Source organism: Lithobates pipiens, unplaced genomic scaffold, assembly GCF_037356315.1.
Source record: "Lithobates pipiens isolate NorthernLeopardFrog02 unplaced genomic scaffold, aLitPip1_a1.2 Scaffold_8, whole genome shotgun sequence".
NCBI lineage: Eukaryota > Metazoa > Chordata > Amphibia > Anura > Ranidae > Lithobates > Lithobates pipiens.
In genome coordinates, this window is record NW_027507903.1 from 390,300,127 (window position 1) to 390,318,735 (window position 18,609).

General features: G+C 43.8%; 2 protein-coding genes across 3 annotated transcripts in view; one reads left to right on the forward strand and one right to left on the reverse strand.

Annotated features, from left to right (window-relative positions):
- SAR1B (secretion associated Ras related GTPase 1B) overlaps positions 1–18,609 on the reverse strand; it is a 240,667-nt gene that overhangs the window by 183,510 nt on the left and 38,548 nt on the right. The gene's annotated exons all lie outside the window — the stretch shown is intronic.
- Positions 6,093–8,351, forward strand: LOC143964237 (zinc finger TRAF-type-containing protein 1-A-like). The gene is given in 3 exon segments (XM_077473937.1): positions 6,093–6,757; positions 6,834–6,936; positions 6,939–8,351. Coding segments are annotated over 3 exon segments (1,056 nt in total). The 5' UTR covers positions 6,093–6,094; the 3' UTR covers positions 7,229–8,351.

Here is an 18,609-nt window from a genome sequence, read left to right on the forward strand (position 1 = left end):
TACTTAATACCTTGGAATGTCTACTTTCTAAAAAGAGGTCATTTGGGGGGTATTTGTATTTTCCTGACTTATTAGGGTCGGTTCACACAGGGGCAACACGACTTTCAACACGACTTTTGGAGGCAACTTGGACACGACTTCAACACGACTTGCATGCGACTTGGGGCGACTTACAACACGACTTTAAGTCGCCCCAGGCCAGGCGACTTTTGCCGTGGCCAATCAGAGAATGAGCTCTCAAGGGGGAACTCCACGCCAAATAAAAAAAAAACGGTGTGGGTTCCCCCTCCGATAGCATACCAGGCCCTTAGGTCTGGTATGGATTTTAAGGGGAACCCCCTACGCCGAAAAAATGGCGTGGGATTCCCCCCAGATCCATACCAGACCCTTATCCGAGCACGCTACCCGGCCGGCCAGGAAAGGGGGTGGGGACGAGCGAGCGCCCCCCCCCCCCTGAGCTGTACAAGGCCGCGTGCCCTCAACATGGGGGGGTGCCTTGGGGAAGGGGGGGCCGCACGGCCCCCCACCCCAAAGCACCTTGTCCCCATGTTGATGAGGACAAGGGCCTCTTCCCGACAACCCTGGCTGTTGGTTGTTGGGGTCTGCGGGTGGGGGGCTTATCGGAATCTGTGAGCCCCCTTTAATAAGGGGGCCCCCGGATCCCGGTCCCCCACCCTATGTGAATGAGTATGGGGTACAATGTACCCCTACCCATTCACCTGTGAAAAAAAATGTAAAAAAAACACAACACACAAGGGTTAAAATAGTTTATTGCACAGCTCCGGTGGTCTTCTTCCGTCTTCGGGGGTCTTCTCACCGGACTCCTCCGCTATCTTCTGCTCTTTTGCTATCTCTTTTTCTAGCGGAGGAGCCTGGCTTTCTTCTTCGCCGCCGCCGTCTTCTTCCGACTTCTGGGGTCTTGTCCCCCTCTTCAGGGGTCTTGTCCCCCTCTTCGGTTCTTCTTGCCGAGCCACCGCGCCTTCTTCTAGCTCTTTTACAAGCGGTGGCCAAGTGTTCTGTCGCCGCTGCCGCTGTCTTCTGTTCTTCTCTTCTTCTGTTCATCTATTCTTCTCTTCTCTTCTTCAGATGTTGCCTCGTCACTGTCTCCGGTCACAATGACAGGACACACGGCGTGCGGCAACTTATATAGGGACATCACCAGATGATGTCCCCACCCATTATGATGTCACAGTCCCAGAGGATGGCAGTGGCAGTGGCAGTTAGGGGGTTGAGACAAAATATTTAACAGTGAAAAGGGTGCTTACAATGGTCAGGTTTGCCTTGCAAAAGTATTCACCCCCTTGGCTTTTTATCTATTTTGTTACGTTACAGCCTTTAGTTCAATGTTTTTTTTTCAAATATAAATTTTATTTATTTAAACAATGCCCAACGTTGGGGTAGACATAACAATAGACATACAAGTTAGATACATTGGGGGAAGGAAGGGAAATACATAGTGAGTCCATCATATAGATTGAGGGAGAGGAAGGTATGCTATAAATTACATACTTAACATATGTCGAATGGAAGATCTAGCTCGATCTATTGTCGGGTGGCAAAGCCTTTTTGAGCAGAAAATCTTCCGTTGGAAGACAGGGTATATACTAAGAGCATAATTCTCCTCTGCCCCTCACCTCTTTCTCAAGCCAGCCCCTCATTTCCCTGGACGAAATCTCAATGCCTGAGGCTAGAGGCCATCAGGAATGGGGTAAAGGAACTCTTAGCCCTTGTACACACGGTCGGACATTCCGACAACAAAATCCGTTGGATTTTGTCCGACGGATTTTGTCCGAAACTTGTGTTGCATACACACGGTCGGACAAAGTTGTCAGAAAATCCGATCGTACGTAACGTGATGACATTATTTCGTTAGGACAGGGACTACGTTCAGGCTAGTAGCCAAGAGCTTTGGTCTAGGAATTTGATCTGAGCATGCGTGACACTTTGTCCGATTGGAATTCTCTACACACAATCGGACAAAGTCCGATCGGATCATGTTGTCGGAAAGTTTTATAGCCCAGCTCTAAAACTTTGTCTGTCGTATATTCAGACGGAAACAGTCCGATGGAGCCCACACACAGTCGGATTATCCGACAACACGGTCTGATCGGACATTTTCTGTAGGAATGTCCGACCGTGTAAGGTAAGGAGGATACACAAAAAAAAAGGGAGGGGGGTAAGCGGGAGAAGATTCTGGTTGATTCAGGGCAGCCTTATCTTTTACGTACCCCAGATTATTGGCTACATTACAAGGTTCTAAGAGATACACCTTCAGAGGAGAAAATGAACTGGTACCAGAGTGCCCATGTTTTTTTACATTTTTCCTGTTGTTGCCTCCCAGAGAGCCCCAGGTCTTCCATTTTACTAACGTCTTCCACCCTTCGAATCCAGGATGCTACCGATGGTGGGGTTTGGCTTTTCCATTGGAGCGGGATACAGACTCTGGCGGCGTTTACTAGTTGACATGTAATAGATTTTTTGTACTTTTTTGTGGACATTGTGCTTACATGTAAGAGAAAGAAGGCCGGATCGTCGGGGACATTGTACTCCGTGAACTTTTGGATAATGGTCCGGACTGTAGACCAGAAGTAGGATAGCTTCGAACAGGACCAAAATATATGCAACAATGTGCCCCTTTCCATCCGACATCTCCAGCAAAGTGCTGAGGTGTTCATGTAGTAAGTCTGTAAAGCTTGAGGGGTTAGGTACCACCTTGTCAGGAGCTTATAGTCAATGTTTTTTTTGATCGGAATTATATGTGATGGATCAGAACACAATAGTCTAAGTTGGTGAAGTAAAATTAGAAAAATATATGCATAAAACTATTTTTCAGAAATAAAAAAATGATAATTGGCATGTGTATATGTATTCACCCCCTTTGTTATGAAGCCCATAAAAAGCTATGGTGCTACCAATTACCTTCAGAAGTCATATAATTAGTGAAATGATGTCCACCTGTGTGCAATCTAAATGTCACATGATCTGTCATTACATATACACACCTTTTTGAAAGGCCCCAGAGGCTGCAACACCTAAGCAAGAGGCACCACTAACCAAACACTGCTATGAAGACCAAGGAACTCTCCAAACAAGTAAGGGACAATTGTTGAGAAGTACAAGTCAGGATTATGTTATAAAAACATATCCAAATTGATGATCCCTAGGAGCACCATCAAATCTATCATAACCAAATGGAAAGAACATGGCGCAACAACAAGCCTGCCAAGAGATGGCTGCACTCCAAAACTCAAGGAGGAAGGAGGGCATTAATCAGAGAGGCAGCACGGTGACCTAAGGAAACCCTGGAAGAGCTGCAGAGTTCCACACACCATAGAGTTGGGCTTTATGGCAGAGTGGCCAGAAGAAAGCCATTACGTTCAGCAAAAAACAAAATGGCACTTTTTGAGTTTGTGAAAAAGCATGTGGGAGACTCCCAAAATGTATGGAGGAAGGTGCTCTGGTCTGATGAGACTAAAATTGAACTTTTTGGCCATCAAACAAAACGCTATGTCTGGCGCAAACCCAACACAACACATCACCCAAAGAACACCATCCCCACAGTGAAACATGGTGGTGGCAGCATCATTCTGTGGGGATATTTTTCAGCAGTCGGGACTGGGAAACTGGTCAGGGTTGAGGGAAAGATGGATGGTGCTAAATCATGGATATTCTTGAGCAAAACCTGTACCACTCTATGTGTAATTTTGGGCTAGGACAGAGGTTCACCTTCCAGCAGGAGAATGAACCCAAACACATTGCTAAAGTAACACTTGAGTGGTTTAAGGAGAAACATGTAAATGTGTTGGAATGGCCTAGTCAAAGCCTAGACCTCAATCTAATAGAAAATCTGTGGTCAGACTTAAAGATTGGTGTTACAAGTGCAAACCATCCAACTAGAAGGAGCTGGAGCAGTTTTGCAAGGAGGAATGGGCAAAAATCCCAGTGGTAAGATGTGGCAAGTTCATAGAGACTTATCCAAAGCGACTTGGAGCTGTGATAGCCGTAAAAGGTGGCTCTACAAAGTATTGACCATAGGGAATAGTTATGCACATTAACTTGTTTCTGTTATTTTGTCCTACTTCTTTGCTTCACAATCAAAAAATATGCAATTCCTCAAACAATCCATGTTAATTCCAGGTTGTGAGGCAACAAAACAGGAATTATGCCGGGGGGTGGATGAATACTTTTGAAAGGCACTGTATGTGAAACCTTTATCCCAAAAGGAAAAAAAATGTTGCTGTAACTGCCGGAAAAATGTTAGCTGGAGTTCGACTTTAACCACCTGCAGACCGGACCATTTTGCTGGTCAAAGACCAGACCACTTTTTGCGATTCGGCACTGCGTCGCTTTAACTGACAATTGCGCGGTCGTGCGACGTGGCTCCCAAACAAAATTGACGTCCTTTTTTTCCCACAAATAGAGCTTTCTTTTGGTGGTATTTGATCACCTCTGCGGTTTTTATTTTTTGCGCTATAAACAAAAATAGAGCGACAATTTTGAAAAAAACGCATTATTTTTTACTTTTTGTTATAATAAATATCCCCCAAAAATATATAAAAAAACATTTTTTTCCCTCAGTTTAGGCCGATACGTATTCTTCTACATATTTTTGGTAAAAAAAATCGCAATAAGCGATTATTGATTGGTTTGCGCAAAAGTTATAGCGTTTACAAAATAGGGATAGTTTTATAGCATTTTTATTAATAATTTTTTATTATTTTTTTTTACTAGTAATGGCGGCGATCAGCGATTTTTATTGTGACTGCGACATTGTGGGGGACCCATCGGACATTTTTGACACATTTTTGGGACCATTGTCATTTATACAGTAATCACTGCTAATACAATATTCCTGTGTAAATGACACTGGCAGTGAAAGGGTTAACCAGTGGGTGGCAGTGTAGGGGTTAAGTGTTCCTAGGGGTGTGTTACTAACTGTGGGGGGGTTGGGCTTTCATTTAGTGAACACTGATCTCTGCTCCAATCACATGGAGCAGAGATCAGCGTCACTAGTTGCTAGGCAGAATGGAGAAATGTTGTTTACACAGCATTTCCTCCATTCGGCCGCTCCGTGAGACGATTGCGGCGTTCGAGTCCGCGGGTCCCGCGACCGGACTCACGGGGGTCCCGACCAGTGCGGGAGCGCGCCGCCGGCGGCGCGCTCCCGATGGCAGGGCGGCATTGAATATTGGACGTACCTGTACGCCAATATGCCTGCCCGTGCCATTTTGTCGACGTACATCGTCGTGCGCTGGTCGGGAAGTGGTTAAGTGCTTAATTAAACCCATCTAAATCTGTTAGTTCATCTAACACTACCCTCTCCCCAGACTGACAATGCTGCTGTCCAAAGGTGTCTCTGCTGTTTCTCTATCCAGAGTGGAGGCACCCTGAGACAGAGGGTGTGTTACTAGCTAAACTACCCAGTGAAAATAAGTAAAAATAAAAGCTTAAAAAAAAAAAAAAATGCAGCCACAAAATTTAAGAATTGGCAAGTTGCAATGTATTACATTTTTATTTTTGGGCTCAATACCTCTTTAACTTTAAAATTTCATATTAGTCATCTGTTACAAGAAGTATTCTGCAGGAACAAAAAGGACAGAAAAGAGATTCTGGATGGAATGAAGCAGGAGAAGAGGGGCGCTGGAAGCAGCACAGCAGATGCAGTAGAGGGACACTTGAAGGAACATGGCAGATACAGAACAACGCAACTCTGAAATCAAAAAAGTAAGTTCAAAAGAAGGTCACTTAAAGGCGAAAGAAAACATAGCTATGGACAAAAGAAACAAATTTATGAAATTTGTGAAATTATGAAATGTCAAAGCACATGCAATAAGATAAGGACAACGGTGAACATGGAGAGAGAGGTCGTCCAAAGAGGCAGTAAAATGCTGAAGAAAGAGTAGATAGAGAACAAAAACATCATAACAAAGTTTCTTGAATATATACTTTTGGGACAAAAAAGAGCCATACAGAGAGGAGGAAATACAGACTGCAGATTTGGGGAGTGTTAAATTAGTAGCTAGGAAAGAGGAAAGCACCATTGGGCTGAATGGGAGAAATGTTTTCAGCTAAAGGTTCCTTCCACGGAGCGGACATGTCGGAGGATCGGGAGGAGGCGGCGGCCACTATGGCCTCTTCATCGTCCATCCCGGAGAGCGACGAGGCGGCGAGAGACTCGGAGCACGACTGGCCGCCTAAGAAGCGCCTGAGACCCGATCACCCTGGAGGGGCCGTCCGCCTGGAGGAGCGACTCTACTCCGTCCTGTGCTGCACCGTGTGCCTCGACCTGCCCAAGGCCTCCGTCTACCAGTGCACCAACGGACACCTGATGTGCGCCGGCTGTTTCATTCACCTCCTGGCGGACACCCGGCTGAAGGAGGAGCAGGCCACCTGCCCCAACTGCCGCTGTGAGATCAGCAAGAGCCTGTGCTGCCGAAACCTGGCGGTGGAGAAGGCGGTGAGCGAGCTGCCCATGGAATGCGGATTCTGTATGAAGGCTTTCCCTCGCGCTCTACTGGAGCGGCACAAGAAGGAGGAGTGCCAGGACAGAGTGACGCAGTGTAAATACAAGAGGATTGGCTGCCCTTGGCAGGGTCCCTTCCATGAGCTGACCGGGCACGAGTCCGAGTGTTGCCACCCCACCAAAACCGGTAATGAGCTGATGGAGATCTTGGACGAGATGGACCAAAGCCACAAGAAGGAGATGCAATTGTACAACAGCATCTTCGGCCTGCTGAGCTTCGAGAAGATCGGTTACACAGAGATAAAAAGATATAAAAGATCCCATTATGAGGCAAACCAGTGCAGAAGCGGCCACTGACCGGTCAACGGTAACAGAAGTCCAGTTTCGACCCTACAGAACAGATGACTTCATTACCCGCCTGTACTACGAGACCCCGCGCTTCACAGTTCTCAACCAGACCTGGGTTCTGAAGGCCCCGTCAACGATTCAGAAAGGAACCCCAACTTGTCTTGCAAGCGAACCCTCTCCTTCCAACTCATCCTAAAAAGCAAGGTCAATTCTCCCGTGGAATGCTCCTTTCTGCTGCTCAAAGGCCCCTACGACGATGTCAAAATTCACCCGGTCATCTACCACTTTGTCTTCACCAACGAGAATAATGAGACTGAGTACGTGCCCCTACCCATCATAGACTCTGTGGAATGTAACAAACTTCTGGCTGCGAAGAACATCAATCTGCGGCTCTTTATATTCCAGATCCAGAAGTGAAGGCTGGCCACGTGCAGAACCATACTTACCTCATCTAGCTCCCTGACTCCAGCCCAACTCTTCCTCCTTCAGTAGCCATGGCTGCCATTACCTTGCAATGGTTGGGTGGAGAGCCCAACTCTTTCTCCTCCAGTAGACATGGGTGCCATTACCTTGCAATGGTTGGGTGGAGAGCCCAACTATTCCTCCTCCAGTAGACATGGCTGCCATTACCTTGCAATGGTTGGGTGGAGAGTCCAACTTTCTCCTCCAGTAGACATGGCTACTATTACCTTGGCAGGGGAGGGTGGAGAACAAAACTCTTCCTCCTGTAGTAGACATGGTTGCCTTTCCATGGCAGGGGAGGGTGGAGAACCAAGCTCTTTCTCCTCCAGTAGACATGGCTGCCTTTTCATGGCAGGGGGAGGGTGGAGAGCCCAACTCTTCCTCCTCCAGTAGATATGGCAGGGGGAGGGTGGGGAACTCAACTCTCCCCCCCCTAATAGTAGATATGGCTGCCATTCTCCTTGCCAGGAGAGGGTGGATAGTTGTGCAGGATCCTTGCTGTTTGTTTTAGTTTTGCTTTTAATTTGTAGTTTGCATGTGTAGAGTAGAGATGAGCTCCGCTTTCAGCCTTGGGTATACACCATGGACACATGGACATTTACTACTAGGCCTCACTTCAGCTTGTCCATGTCCTGTTTTCTGGGTGTCCAGCCTGTTTTGATTTCTAGTTTTAGTTTCTCTTCTCTGTTCTCCAAAATTTTATCTGATTTTGTTTATTATTAAGATTATTTTTATGTAGTTGAAGTAGCCTACTTAGGAACTGAAGATATCTTTGCAGGAGGTAGAAAACCCTATAAGTTAGTCTCTTATCACATAGCTGAAAAAATTCTACTCTAAATTTTATGATCCCTTCCTGCCCATTTTCTGTTAAGGTTTCCTTCCACGTATGATCATCTAGTGGAATTTGAGATTTGATAGTTATCAGAAACTGTTCCACTGCTGGCAGGGTTTCCTCTGTGTAAAGAATGCTCCTATGGAAAGATGAAGGATCCTCTCAAGCTTTAATCCCTCTTCATTTATATACGGCTGAGTATCGGTTTCACCAGCCTGAGGGTCTGACCCCCCCCCCCCCACACACACACACGTAGCACACCCCAATCCCACCACATCGTTCATCAAAGCAGCAAAGCCACAGAGCTGGAAAGTGAGCAGATCACTTGACCACTTCTTATTGCCAGTTTGGTTGAGGCAATAAGGAGGTGTTCTGAAGTCCATCACAAAGCTTCGTAGATGACTGATGAGCAGCATGGTGTGAGTGAAGGTTCCCAAATGTTGGTAAATACCGCACTACCATTACCCTCCACCATTCTTAACCTACCTCCTTGCCTTCATTCACTAGTCAACCATTCTGAATGACAATAAATCGCATTCCTTGGTTGACGTTACTGTCTAGATCAGCCTTTCCCAACCAGAGCTCTGTGGAACTAGGAGTTCTTCTCAGATAAGTAGCTACTAACACCAATAACCTTTCTTTAGGGGAGAGTCTTCCTACTGACCGCAGATGTAATAAGCAATCTTCCCACTAACCAACATACTAATCTACCATGAGATGTAGACATAGCAAGGAGGGATTTCCATAACGCCAGAAAGTTCTTTGAAGGGTAATTTTTGTGTTTAAAAGGGTTGAGAAAGGCTGGTCTAGATTTTTGCAATAACCATTCACATAGCACACTCCCTCTGCTGCCCCTCACTCTGTGACCATCCGGTGTAACAATCCATCACATAGCACACTTCCTCTACCGCCTCTCACCCTGTGACCATCCGGTGTAACAATCCATCACATAGCACACTTCCTCTACCGCCCCTCACCCTGTGACCATCCGGTGTGACAATCCATCACATAGCACACTTCCTCTACCGCCTCTCACCCTGTGCCCATCCGGTGTAACAATCCATCACCTAGCACACTTCCTCTACCGCCCCTCACCCTGTGACCATCCGGTGTAACAATCCATCACATAGCACACTTCCTCTACCGCCCCTCACCCTGTGACCATCCGGTGTAACAATCCATCACATAACACGCTTCCTCTACCACCCCTCACCCTGTGACCATCCGGTGTAACAATCCATCACATAGCAAACTTCCTCTACCGCCCCTCACCCTGTGACCATCCAGTGTAACAATCCATCACATAGCACACTTCCTCTACCGCCCCTCACCCTGTGACCATCCGGTGTAACAATCCATCACATAGCACACTTCCTCTACCGCCTCTCACCCTGTGACCATCCGGTGTAACAATCCATCACATAGCACACTTCCTCTACCGCCTCTCACCCTGTGACCATCCGGTGTAACAATCCATCACGTAGCACACTTCCTCTACTGCCCCTCACCCTGTGACCATCCGGTGTAACAATCCATCACATAGCAAACTTCCTCTACCGCCCCTCACCCTGTGACCATCCGGTGTAACAATCCATCACATAGCAAACTTCCTCTACCGCCCCTCACCCTGTGACCATCCGGTGTAACAATCCATCACATAGCACACTTCCTCTACCGCCTCCCACCCTGTGACCATCCGGTGTAACAATCCATCACATAGCACACTTCCTCTACCGCCTCTGACCCTGTGACCATCCAGTGTAACAATCCTTCACCTAGCACACTCCCTCTGCTGCCCCTCACCCTGTGACCATCCGGTGTAACAATCCATCACATAGCACACTTCCTCTACCGCCTCTCACCCTGTGACCATCTGGTGTAACAATCCATCACATAGCACACTTCCTCTACCGCCCCTCACCCTGTGACCATCCGGTGTAACAATCCATCACATAGCAAACTTCCTCTACCGCCCCTCACCCTGTGACCATTCGGTGTAACAATCCATCACATAGCACACTTCCTCTACCGCCCCTCCCCCTGTGACCATCCGGTGTAACAATCCATCACATAACACGCTTCCTCTCCCGCCCCTCACCCTGTGACCATCCCGTGTAACAATCCATCACAGCTGTTCTTTGAATAGTCCCCTAGAGCTGTAAATGGTCAGGTCAGACATTTATTCATGTAGACTTCTGATAGGTTGGCCTCCCGTTCTCAGAATCGATGATATAGATTGGACGACGTGGCTTCTCTGCCTGCTGGCCAGACGGTGACTTTGCTGCTTTGCAGTTCTGGGATGGGGGTTGGGGGAAGAATATTTGGCGGTGGAATGAAGTTCTAGGCTCTGCTCGCATGGTGTGGATGAGAGGGGACGTTGTTCTATGGAGGTCTGAGCTCTGCTATTGGCGTATCTCACAAGAATGCTCCCCCAATCGCACGGCGCCTCGCCCTTCACCAATGGAAACCCAGAGCCCAATCCTACGCCCAACGGCTCCGAAGGCAGAACCTGACCCTGGCTTTGCCCTCCGTCTGTGTATGTTTTTGTTTTATTTCTCGCTAATAAATGAATGAATTGGTTCCTGCAAAAAAGAAAAAAAGAAAAAAAAAAAAAGGTTCCTTCCACTGAGTGGTACAGTAGTGGCATTATCACAATATTAAAGCTCACTCCAAATCTTCTGAGACTAGTAATCAGGGACGCAGTGCCTTAGATGATCTCACATTGCAGATATATTGTACAGCTTTAACACTGTAGGCACGTAAGTACACTGGCAAAGAAAGTGCACTGACATTTATTTCCAGGCAAAAGCTAGATTTTTCATCGCACTGCTTAGGCACAATGATCATTTTAGACTTTGCCTGTAACGTAACCAATCTCCACTCTTTTGGGTTTAGTAAGCTTTTTTTAAAACAGTGAGGGCATCTATTACCATTGTGCAAAAATATTTTTTGAAGTATGGCTGCAAATCCATCACATTAAGCATATTGGATTTGAAGGTGTTAAGGTAAACAGCACATTTAGGGATTGTTTCTCATTCACAGTAGCTATAGTACAGCCTCATATCCAGGGGTTGTCTTTGGGAAATAGATTTATGAGTGCTACCAGCAAAGGTTGAAGGAGCGGGGGGAGTCAGCCTGTCACTGCTCAGAACATACGCCGTGCATTGCATCAAATTGGTCTGCAAGGCTATCGTCCCAGTAGGAAGCCTCTTCTAAAGATGATGCACAAGAAAGCCCCCGCAGACAGTTTGCTGAAAATAAGCAGACTAAGGATGTTGATTACTGGAACCATGTCATGTGATCTGATGAGACCAAGATAAACTTATTTGGTTCAGATGGTGTCAAGCGTGTGTGGCGGCAGCCAGGTGAGAAGTACAAAGACAAGTGTGTCTTGCCTACACTCATGCATGGTGGTGGCAGTGTCATGGTGTGGGGCTGCATGAGTGCTGCCAGCACTGGGGAGCTACAGTTCATTGAGGGAACCATGAATGCCAACATGTACTGTGACATACTGAAGCAGAGCATGATCTCCTCCCATCGGAGGCTGGGCCTCAGGGCAGTATTCCAACATAATGACCCCAAACACACCTCCAAGACAACCACTGCCTTGCTAAAGAAGCTGATGGACTGGCCAAGCATGTCTCCAGACTTAAACCTTATTGAGCATCTGTGGGGCATCCTCAAACGGAAAGTGGAGGAGCGCAAGTTCTCTAACATACACCAGCTGTGATGTCGTCATGGAGGAGTGGAAGAGGACTCCAGTGGCAACCTGTGAAGCTCTGGTGAACTCCATGCCCGAGTGTTAAGGCAGTGCTGGAAAATGATGGTGGCCACACAAAATATTAACACTTTGGGCCCAATTTGGACATTTTCAGTGGTGTACCCACTTTTGTTGCCAACGGTTTAGACATTAATGGCTGTGTGTTGAGTTATTTTGAAGGGATAGCAAATGTACACTATTATACAAGCTGTACACTCTCTACTTTACATTGTAGCAAAATTCCATCTCTTCGGTGTTAACACATGAAAAGATATAATAAAATATTTATAAAAATGTGAGGGGTGTACTCACTAAAAAAATATACATATATGAATAAATTATAACCTTGAAGGTCAAAAAGGTGAATGTGAATAATCGCACACTGAATGTGCAAAACAAATCAACTAATCAAAAATGGATGAATAAAATTATATATATTTTTTTTAAACTAGCAGTTCATATAGGCGTAGAAAACAAAGTCCAAAAACATCCAAGCGTGACAAATTGAAACAATGTATTCATCTGGTGCTCCTGTATTGAAAAGTTTATCCTATGAAAAGTGATAAATTAGCACCGCTTACCAAATTCTGCGGATCTCAGATTTTAGAGATCAAACATGCTGGAGCATAAGCCTGCCGGCAGGGATCAGATCCTCCTCGGATTCCTCTCAGGGGAAAAACCTTTTCTGGTGCTGCAGGATATCCAATTAGATTGTAAACTCAGAGAGATAAATCATCCTTTCCTAGGTACACCTATATAATCTCATTAGCAAAGGATGAAAGAAAAGGACTTCATGGTGTAGTATTTTCAGTTAATTTATTAAAATCATTTTAGAAAACAGTAACAAGTAAGACTTTCAAAACGGCTCTGATCAGTTGGCTGCTACGTGGTGATGTCAAGGATAGGTGCTCCACCCAATGCATTTCCCCATTCAAGGCATCAACTTGGAACGGGGGCTTCTACCTGGACGTCACTCACTACGTATTAAATACTGGTGAAGCAGGAGAGACATCGGAAGGGCCAATCCTGTGTAGTGTTATCCGTTTCAAAGGATTTAAATAACAGTAATCAATTTATAATTAATACAGCATATTATGTGAATAATAAAACACTTAAACATGAAGAAAATAAGTAATAAAAATGTATTATTAAAAAGGAGGTTGTTTATCCAAGATAAATTGAGCCTGCAGTATTAAGATATCATAAATGATCGGATAAATAGTAATAATATAACCAAAAAATACTATATAAAGAGGTTGAAAAAAAGTATTAATATTTCCAACTACCCATCTGATATCAATACAGTTAAGGTGTATGCCACTAATCCGATGGGTACATAATACCCACCAGAAATAAAAATACACAAGACTCCAGCATGAACACAGTATACCAAAAATTGAGAATTAAAAAATATGTATGTAATAAACCACTGATGATAACAGTTTAATATTAATTAATTAAAAAAGGGAACAGAAATTAATAACTAAAATTACTTCTAAGCTAAAAGGAAGGGAGATGGTAGGCGACCAGATCTAAATATTGTCAATATAACAATTAATATCCCATTCCACGGTGAGGCCCAGGGGACTATATGACTGTAAGTCATATATCCACTGGGTTTCTCAATGGGAAATGTGTCTCTCAAGGTTATTGCCCCTCCAATGTGAGGTATATTTTTCAATAGCTATGAATTGAAGGAGAGAGGGATTCCTCCCATGATGGTAACGAAAATGTTTGGACACACTGTGTCCTATAAACCCTTCACAAATATTTTCTAAATGTTCTATTTGTACATTTAGTGTCCTTGTGGTCCTCCCAACATACTGAAGGCCACAAGGCCGCTTGAGCAAATAAATTACCCCTATAGTTCCAAATGTAATGAACTCTTTAATATTATATGTTTTAGAGGTGACCTGTGAGGAAAAGAGGAAGTCCTAAGAGTTGTAGAAGTTTTGCATCCCTTGCATCTTTTACATGGAAAGAAACCAGACAAATTCCCAAAAATACTGATTTTGAGTGGTGGGTCCATTGCACTTGGCACTTAACGCATCTTTTAAAGTTTGATTCCTCCTATACATAACATTTGGTTTGTTTGGAAGTAAAGGCCCTAATACCCTATCACGCCTGGGAATAAAAAGTAGTTATAAAAGCTGTGATAGACTCACCCAGGACAGAGGCTTTTGGAGGGAACTGAATGCTAGCCTCTCGCCTACTGACTATGGGCCTTGGCATTTGAGGGAGCTACAAGCATTTAAGAAGATATTCTGTTATGTAATGCAAAAGGACACCATTAAGGAGGCCATGGTGGTCTCTGCCAGCTTGGGACTCAATGGACAGATGCATGTGAAAGGAATGCTTATTAATGAGATCTGGAAAGCCTGCGTCTTTCACCCAATAGTTTAATGTCTCATTTTGTTGTGTACTCTTTGCTGGGTCATTTGGGGGTGTGGCTGTATTCCAATGCTCTATTGTGTCTGTCTGCCTTAGATATTTTGGGTTGTGTATGCAGATTAGCTGTAAGATAGGTCTCCCTGCTGATTGGACAGTCTACACCGCCCGGAATGCAAAGGAGGGGGAAATTGTCCCAAGTATTATCTGTGTACCTGCTTTTTCAATAAACAGTCCATGTTCAGCAACCAAATGAGTATTGTCTTGATTGTGGTTGTTATTGGTTGGAATATCTAATAACTATATTAGAGGGCGGCCCAGTGGTGTTAGGGCGGCCCAGTGGTGTAGTGGTTAGCACTCTCACCTAGCAGTAAGAAGCGTTGCTGGTTCAAAATCCCAACCACAACGCTACCTGCCTGGAGTTTGCATGTTCTCCCTGTGCCTGCATGGGTTTCCTCCGGGTACTCCGGTTTCCTCCCACACTCCAAAGACATACAGGTAGGTTAATTGGCTTCTGTCCAAAATTGGCCCTAGTATATGAATGGGGACCCTGGATTGTGGGCTCCTTGAGGGTAGGGACCGATGTGAGTGTGCAACGTACAGGAATAGGGGTAGACACTCACTCAGGTTGAACTGGATGGACTAGTCTCTTTATTCAACCTTACTAACTATGTAACTATGAAACTATATTCAGACTGGGAGGAAGAGGTATATGACGAAAGCACTCAAGTAGAGTGTAGGATGTTTCGTTACAAAAGCTCACTCAAATTAGTTCCCAAATCCCTAATTTTAGGGGCCAAAAAGTTTTCTCTATCTGTGACTGAGATATTGTTGTAATTCTCTTACTAACATCTTAGGGTCATATCCTTTTTCTATAAAACTATCTTTTAATATATTTTCTTGAGATTCATAATCACCTATTGGCAAACAATTTCTTCTGATATGCTGAAATTGTCCCTTGGGTATGGTTTTAAGCTAATTAGGATGGTGACAGCTATCTGTAGGTATATAACCATTTCTATCAGTGGGCTTGAATGTCTTGGTTAATAAGCGTCCTCGATCTTTAAAGATATCTAGATCTAAAAAATGAACAGATGTCCCACTATGTTCATACCTAAATCTAATACCCCACTGATTATCATTAACAGTTCTCATAAAGGAATGTAAAGATTCCTCATCCCCTTTCCATAAAAAGAAGGCATCGTCTATATAGCAACGCCAAAAAAAAGAAGGTGGGGACCTCTCCAAGAAAAAATGTGGTCATTCTCCCACAGGGCCATAAAAAGGTCGGCGAGGCTAGGGGCAAATTTAGGAACAGGTTTAAGAAATGCTTCCCTGTTCAATCCCCATGGCAAGCCTGCTGCTAACATCTCAGTCTTTAAAGAATTAGTGCTACAGGATCTGCATAGAGTACACTTTAAAAAGGAGAATCAGGAAGACATAAAGGATGGAATAGAATCTTTATGTGAAAAAAGAAATATTATCATGCGCCCTGCTGATAAGGGGGGGGATTGTGCTTCTCAAAAAACAGGATTATCTAGATGAGATGAATAATCTCTTCTAAGATAAGAACATGTATACATTTCCTAAAAGAGATCCCACTGGTTTGTATAAAAGACTGAGTAATATACTGATTCAGGATAGGCTCAAAAATGGTGTAATCAGTAAAAATGTAATCCTATAGGAGAATGACCACATTTTTTTCTTGGAGATGTCCACACCTTCTTTTTTGGCATTGCTATATAGATGATGCCTTCTTTTTATGGAAAGGGGATCAGTAATCTCTACATTCCTTTATGAGAACTGTTAATGATAATCAGTGGGGTAGTAGATTTACGTATGAACACAGTGAGACATCTGTTAATTTTTTAGATCTCGCTATCTTTAAAGATCGAGGACGGTTATTAACCAAGACATTCAAGCCCACTGATAGAAATGGTTATATACCTACAGATAGCTGTCACCATCCTAATTGGCTTAAAGCCATACCCAAAGGATATTTTCAGGGTATCAGAAGAAATTGTTCATGAATAGGTGATTTTGAATCTCAAGCAAATATACTAAAAGATAGTTTTAAAGAAAAAGGATATGACCCTAAGATGTTAGTAAGAGAATTACAACAATATCTCAGGCACAGATAGAGAGAGCTTTTTGGCCCCTAAAAATAGGGATTTGGGAACTAATCGTGATTTTGAGTGGGCTTTTATAACTACTTTTTCTTCCCAATACTGGTGGGTGAACAAAGTAATGAAAAAGCATTGGAATCTCTTTAAAAGCAATGGGGTATTAGGGCCTTTACTCCCAAACAAACCAAATGTTATATATAGGAGGAATCCAACTTTAAAAAATGCGTTAGCATTTTGACCCACCACCCATAATCAGTTACATAGTTACATAGTTAGTAAGGTTGAATAAAGACACCAGTCCATCCTGAGTGAGTGTCTACAATTGTCCCTATCCCTGTACATTGCACACTCACATTGGTCCCTACCCTCAAGGAGCCCACAATCCAAGGTCCCCATTCATATACTAGGGTCAATTTTGGACAGAAGCCAATTAACCTACCTGCATGTCTTTGGAGTGTGGGAGGAAACCAGAGTACCCGGAGGAAACCCACGCAGGCACAGGGAAAACATGCAAACTCCAGGCAGGTAGTGTCGTGGTTGGGAGTCAAACCAACAACCCTTCTTACTGCTAGGTGAGAGTGCTACCCACTACACCACTGTGCTGCCTAATTTGACTGGTTTCTTTCCATGTAAAAGATGCAAGGTATGCAAAACTTCAAGAACTCTTAGGACTTCCTCCTTTTCCTCACAGGTCCCCTTTAAAACATATAATATTAAATATTTAATTACATGTGGATCTATAGGGGTCATTTATTTGCTCAGGTGTCCCTGTGGCCTTCAGTAAGTTGGGAGGAAAAATAAAGATTACAGCGCTAAACAAACCTAAATGAAAAAAGTAATAAAGCAGCTATCAAAACTGAGATACACACAAATACAAGTAATAAGATTCAATGTGACAGGGCTATAAATAAACAAATGAAAAAAACAAAGAAAGTCCCAGCAGTGAAGGTAAGTGAACTGCAACAGAAAATTATGTGAAAAATTGGTCAACAGTCCATAAAACATCAGTGTAGGTTCTTGTGATATACACCTCTCAAAGACAATGCACCGCCACCACATAGAAAGCCAATGAACATCTAGCAAATATTTGCAAAGGGTTAATAGGACACAGTGTGTCCAAACATTTTTGTTACCATCATGGGAGGAATCCCTCTCTCCTTCAAGTAATAGCTATGGAAAAATATACCCCACATTGGAGGGGCAATAACCTTAAGAGACACATTTCCTGTCGAGAAACCCGTGGATATATGACTTATAGCCTACCATCTCCATTCCTTTTAGCTTAGAGCCCTGACAGCTCAGGGGCATCGGCAGTAAAGCGGTGCTTTAATGTAATTTTACAGGCGCATTTCGGCCGCTAGCATCACATTTAACCCCCGCCAGTGGCCAAATAAAGGGTTAAAAGTGCCTGCAAAGCGACACTGCCATGTCACTTTACAGGCACTTCGGCTGCACTACCAAGTGATTTCAATGGGCACTGGAGCTTTAGGACCGATGTATACACCGCTCCTAAAGCGCCCCAAAGATGCAGTGTTAGGAATCTTCTCTTGTGATCAGTCAAACTCCAGATGTATTGAGAAGCAGACAATTTATTTCTTATGTGGCCCACAACAGGGAGAAAACGTACAAGGAAAAAGTTTAGTCACACAATAAACATTTAAAACTTTTCTAACATGCAGCTTGCAGGACTTTTTTTGTCGTCCTGCCAGCGCAGCTCCCCAGCGTGAATGCATGCTGGCTTTCACACTGAGATTGCAGATGAGGCATTTTTCAGGTGCTTTATGGGTGCTATTTTTAGCGCTAAACCGCCTGAAAACGCCTGAAAACGCCTCCAATGTGAAAGGGGTCTTAGTATTAATTTTAGTTATTAATTTCTGTTCCCTTTTTAAATGAATTAATATTAAACTGTTCTCATCAGTGGTTCATTACATACCTTTTTTTTAATTCTCAATTTTTGGTATTGTGTGTTCATGTGGTTCCATGCTGGATTCTTGTGTATTTTTATTTCAGGTGGGCATTATGTACTATCTACTAACATAAAATCACACACATAGGTTGGACTTGTGTCTTTTTTCAACCTAGTATGTAACTATGTACCCATCTGATTAGTGGCAAAAGGCTTAACTGTATTGATATCAGATGGGTAGTTGGAAATATTAATACTTTTTTTTTTCAACCTCTTTATATAGTATTTTTTTTTAATTACAAATTTTTTTATTGAAAAAATTAT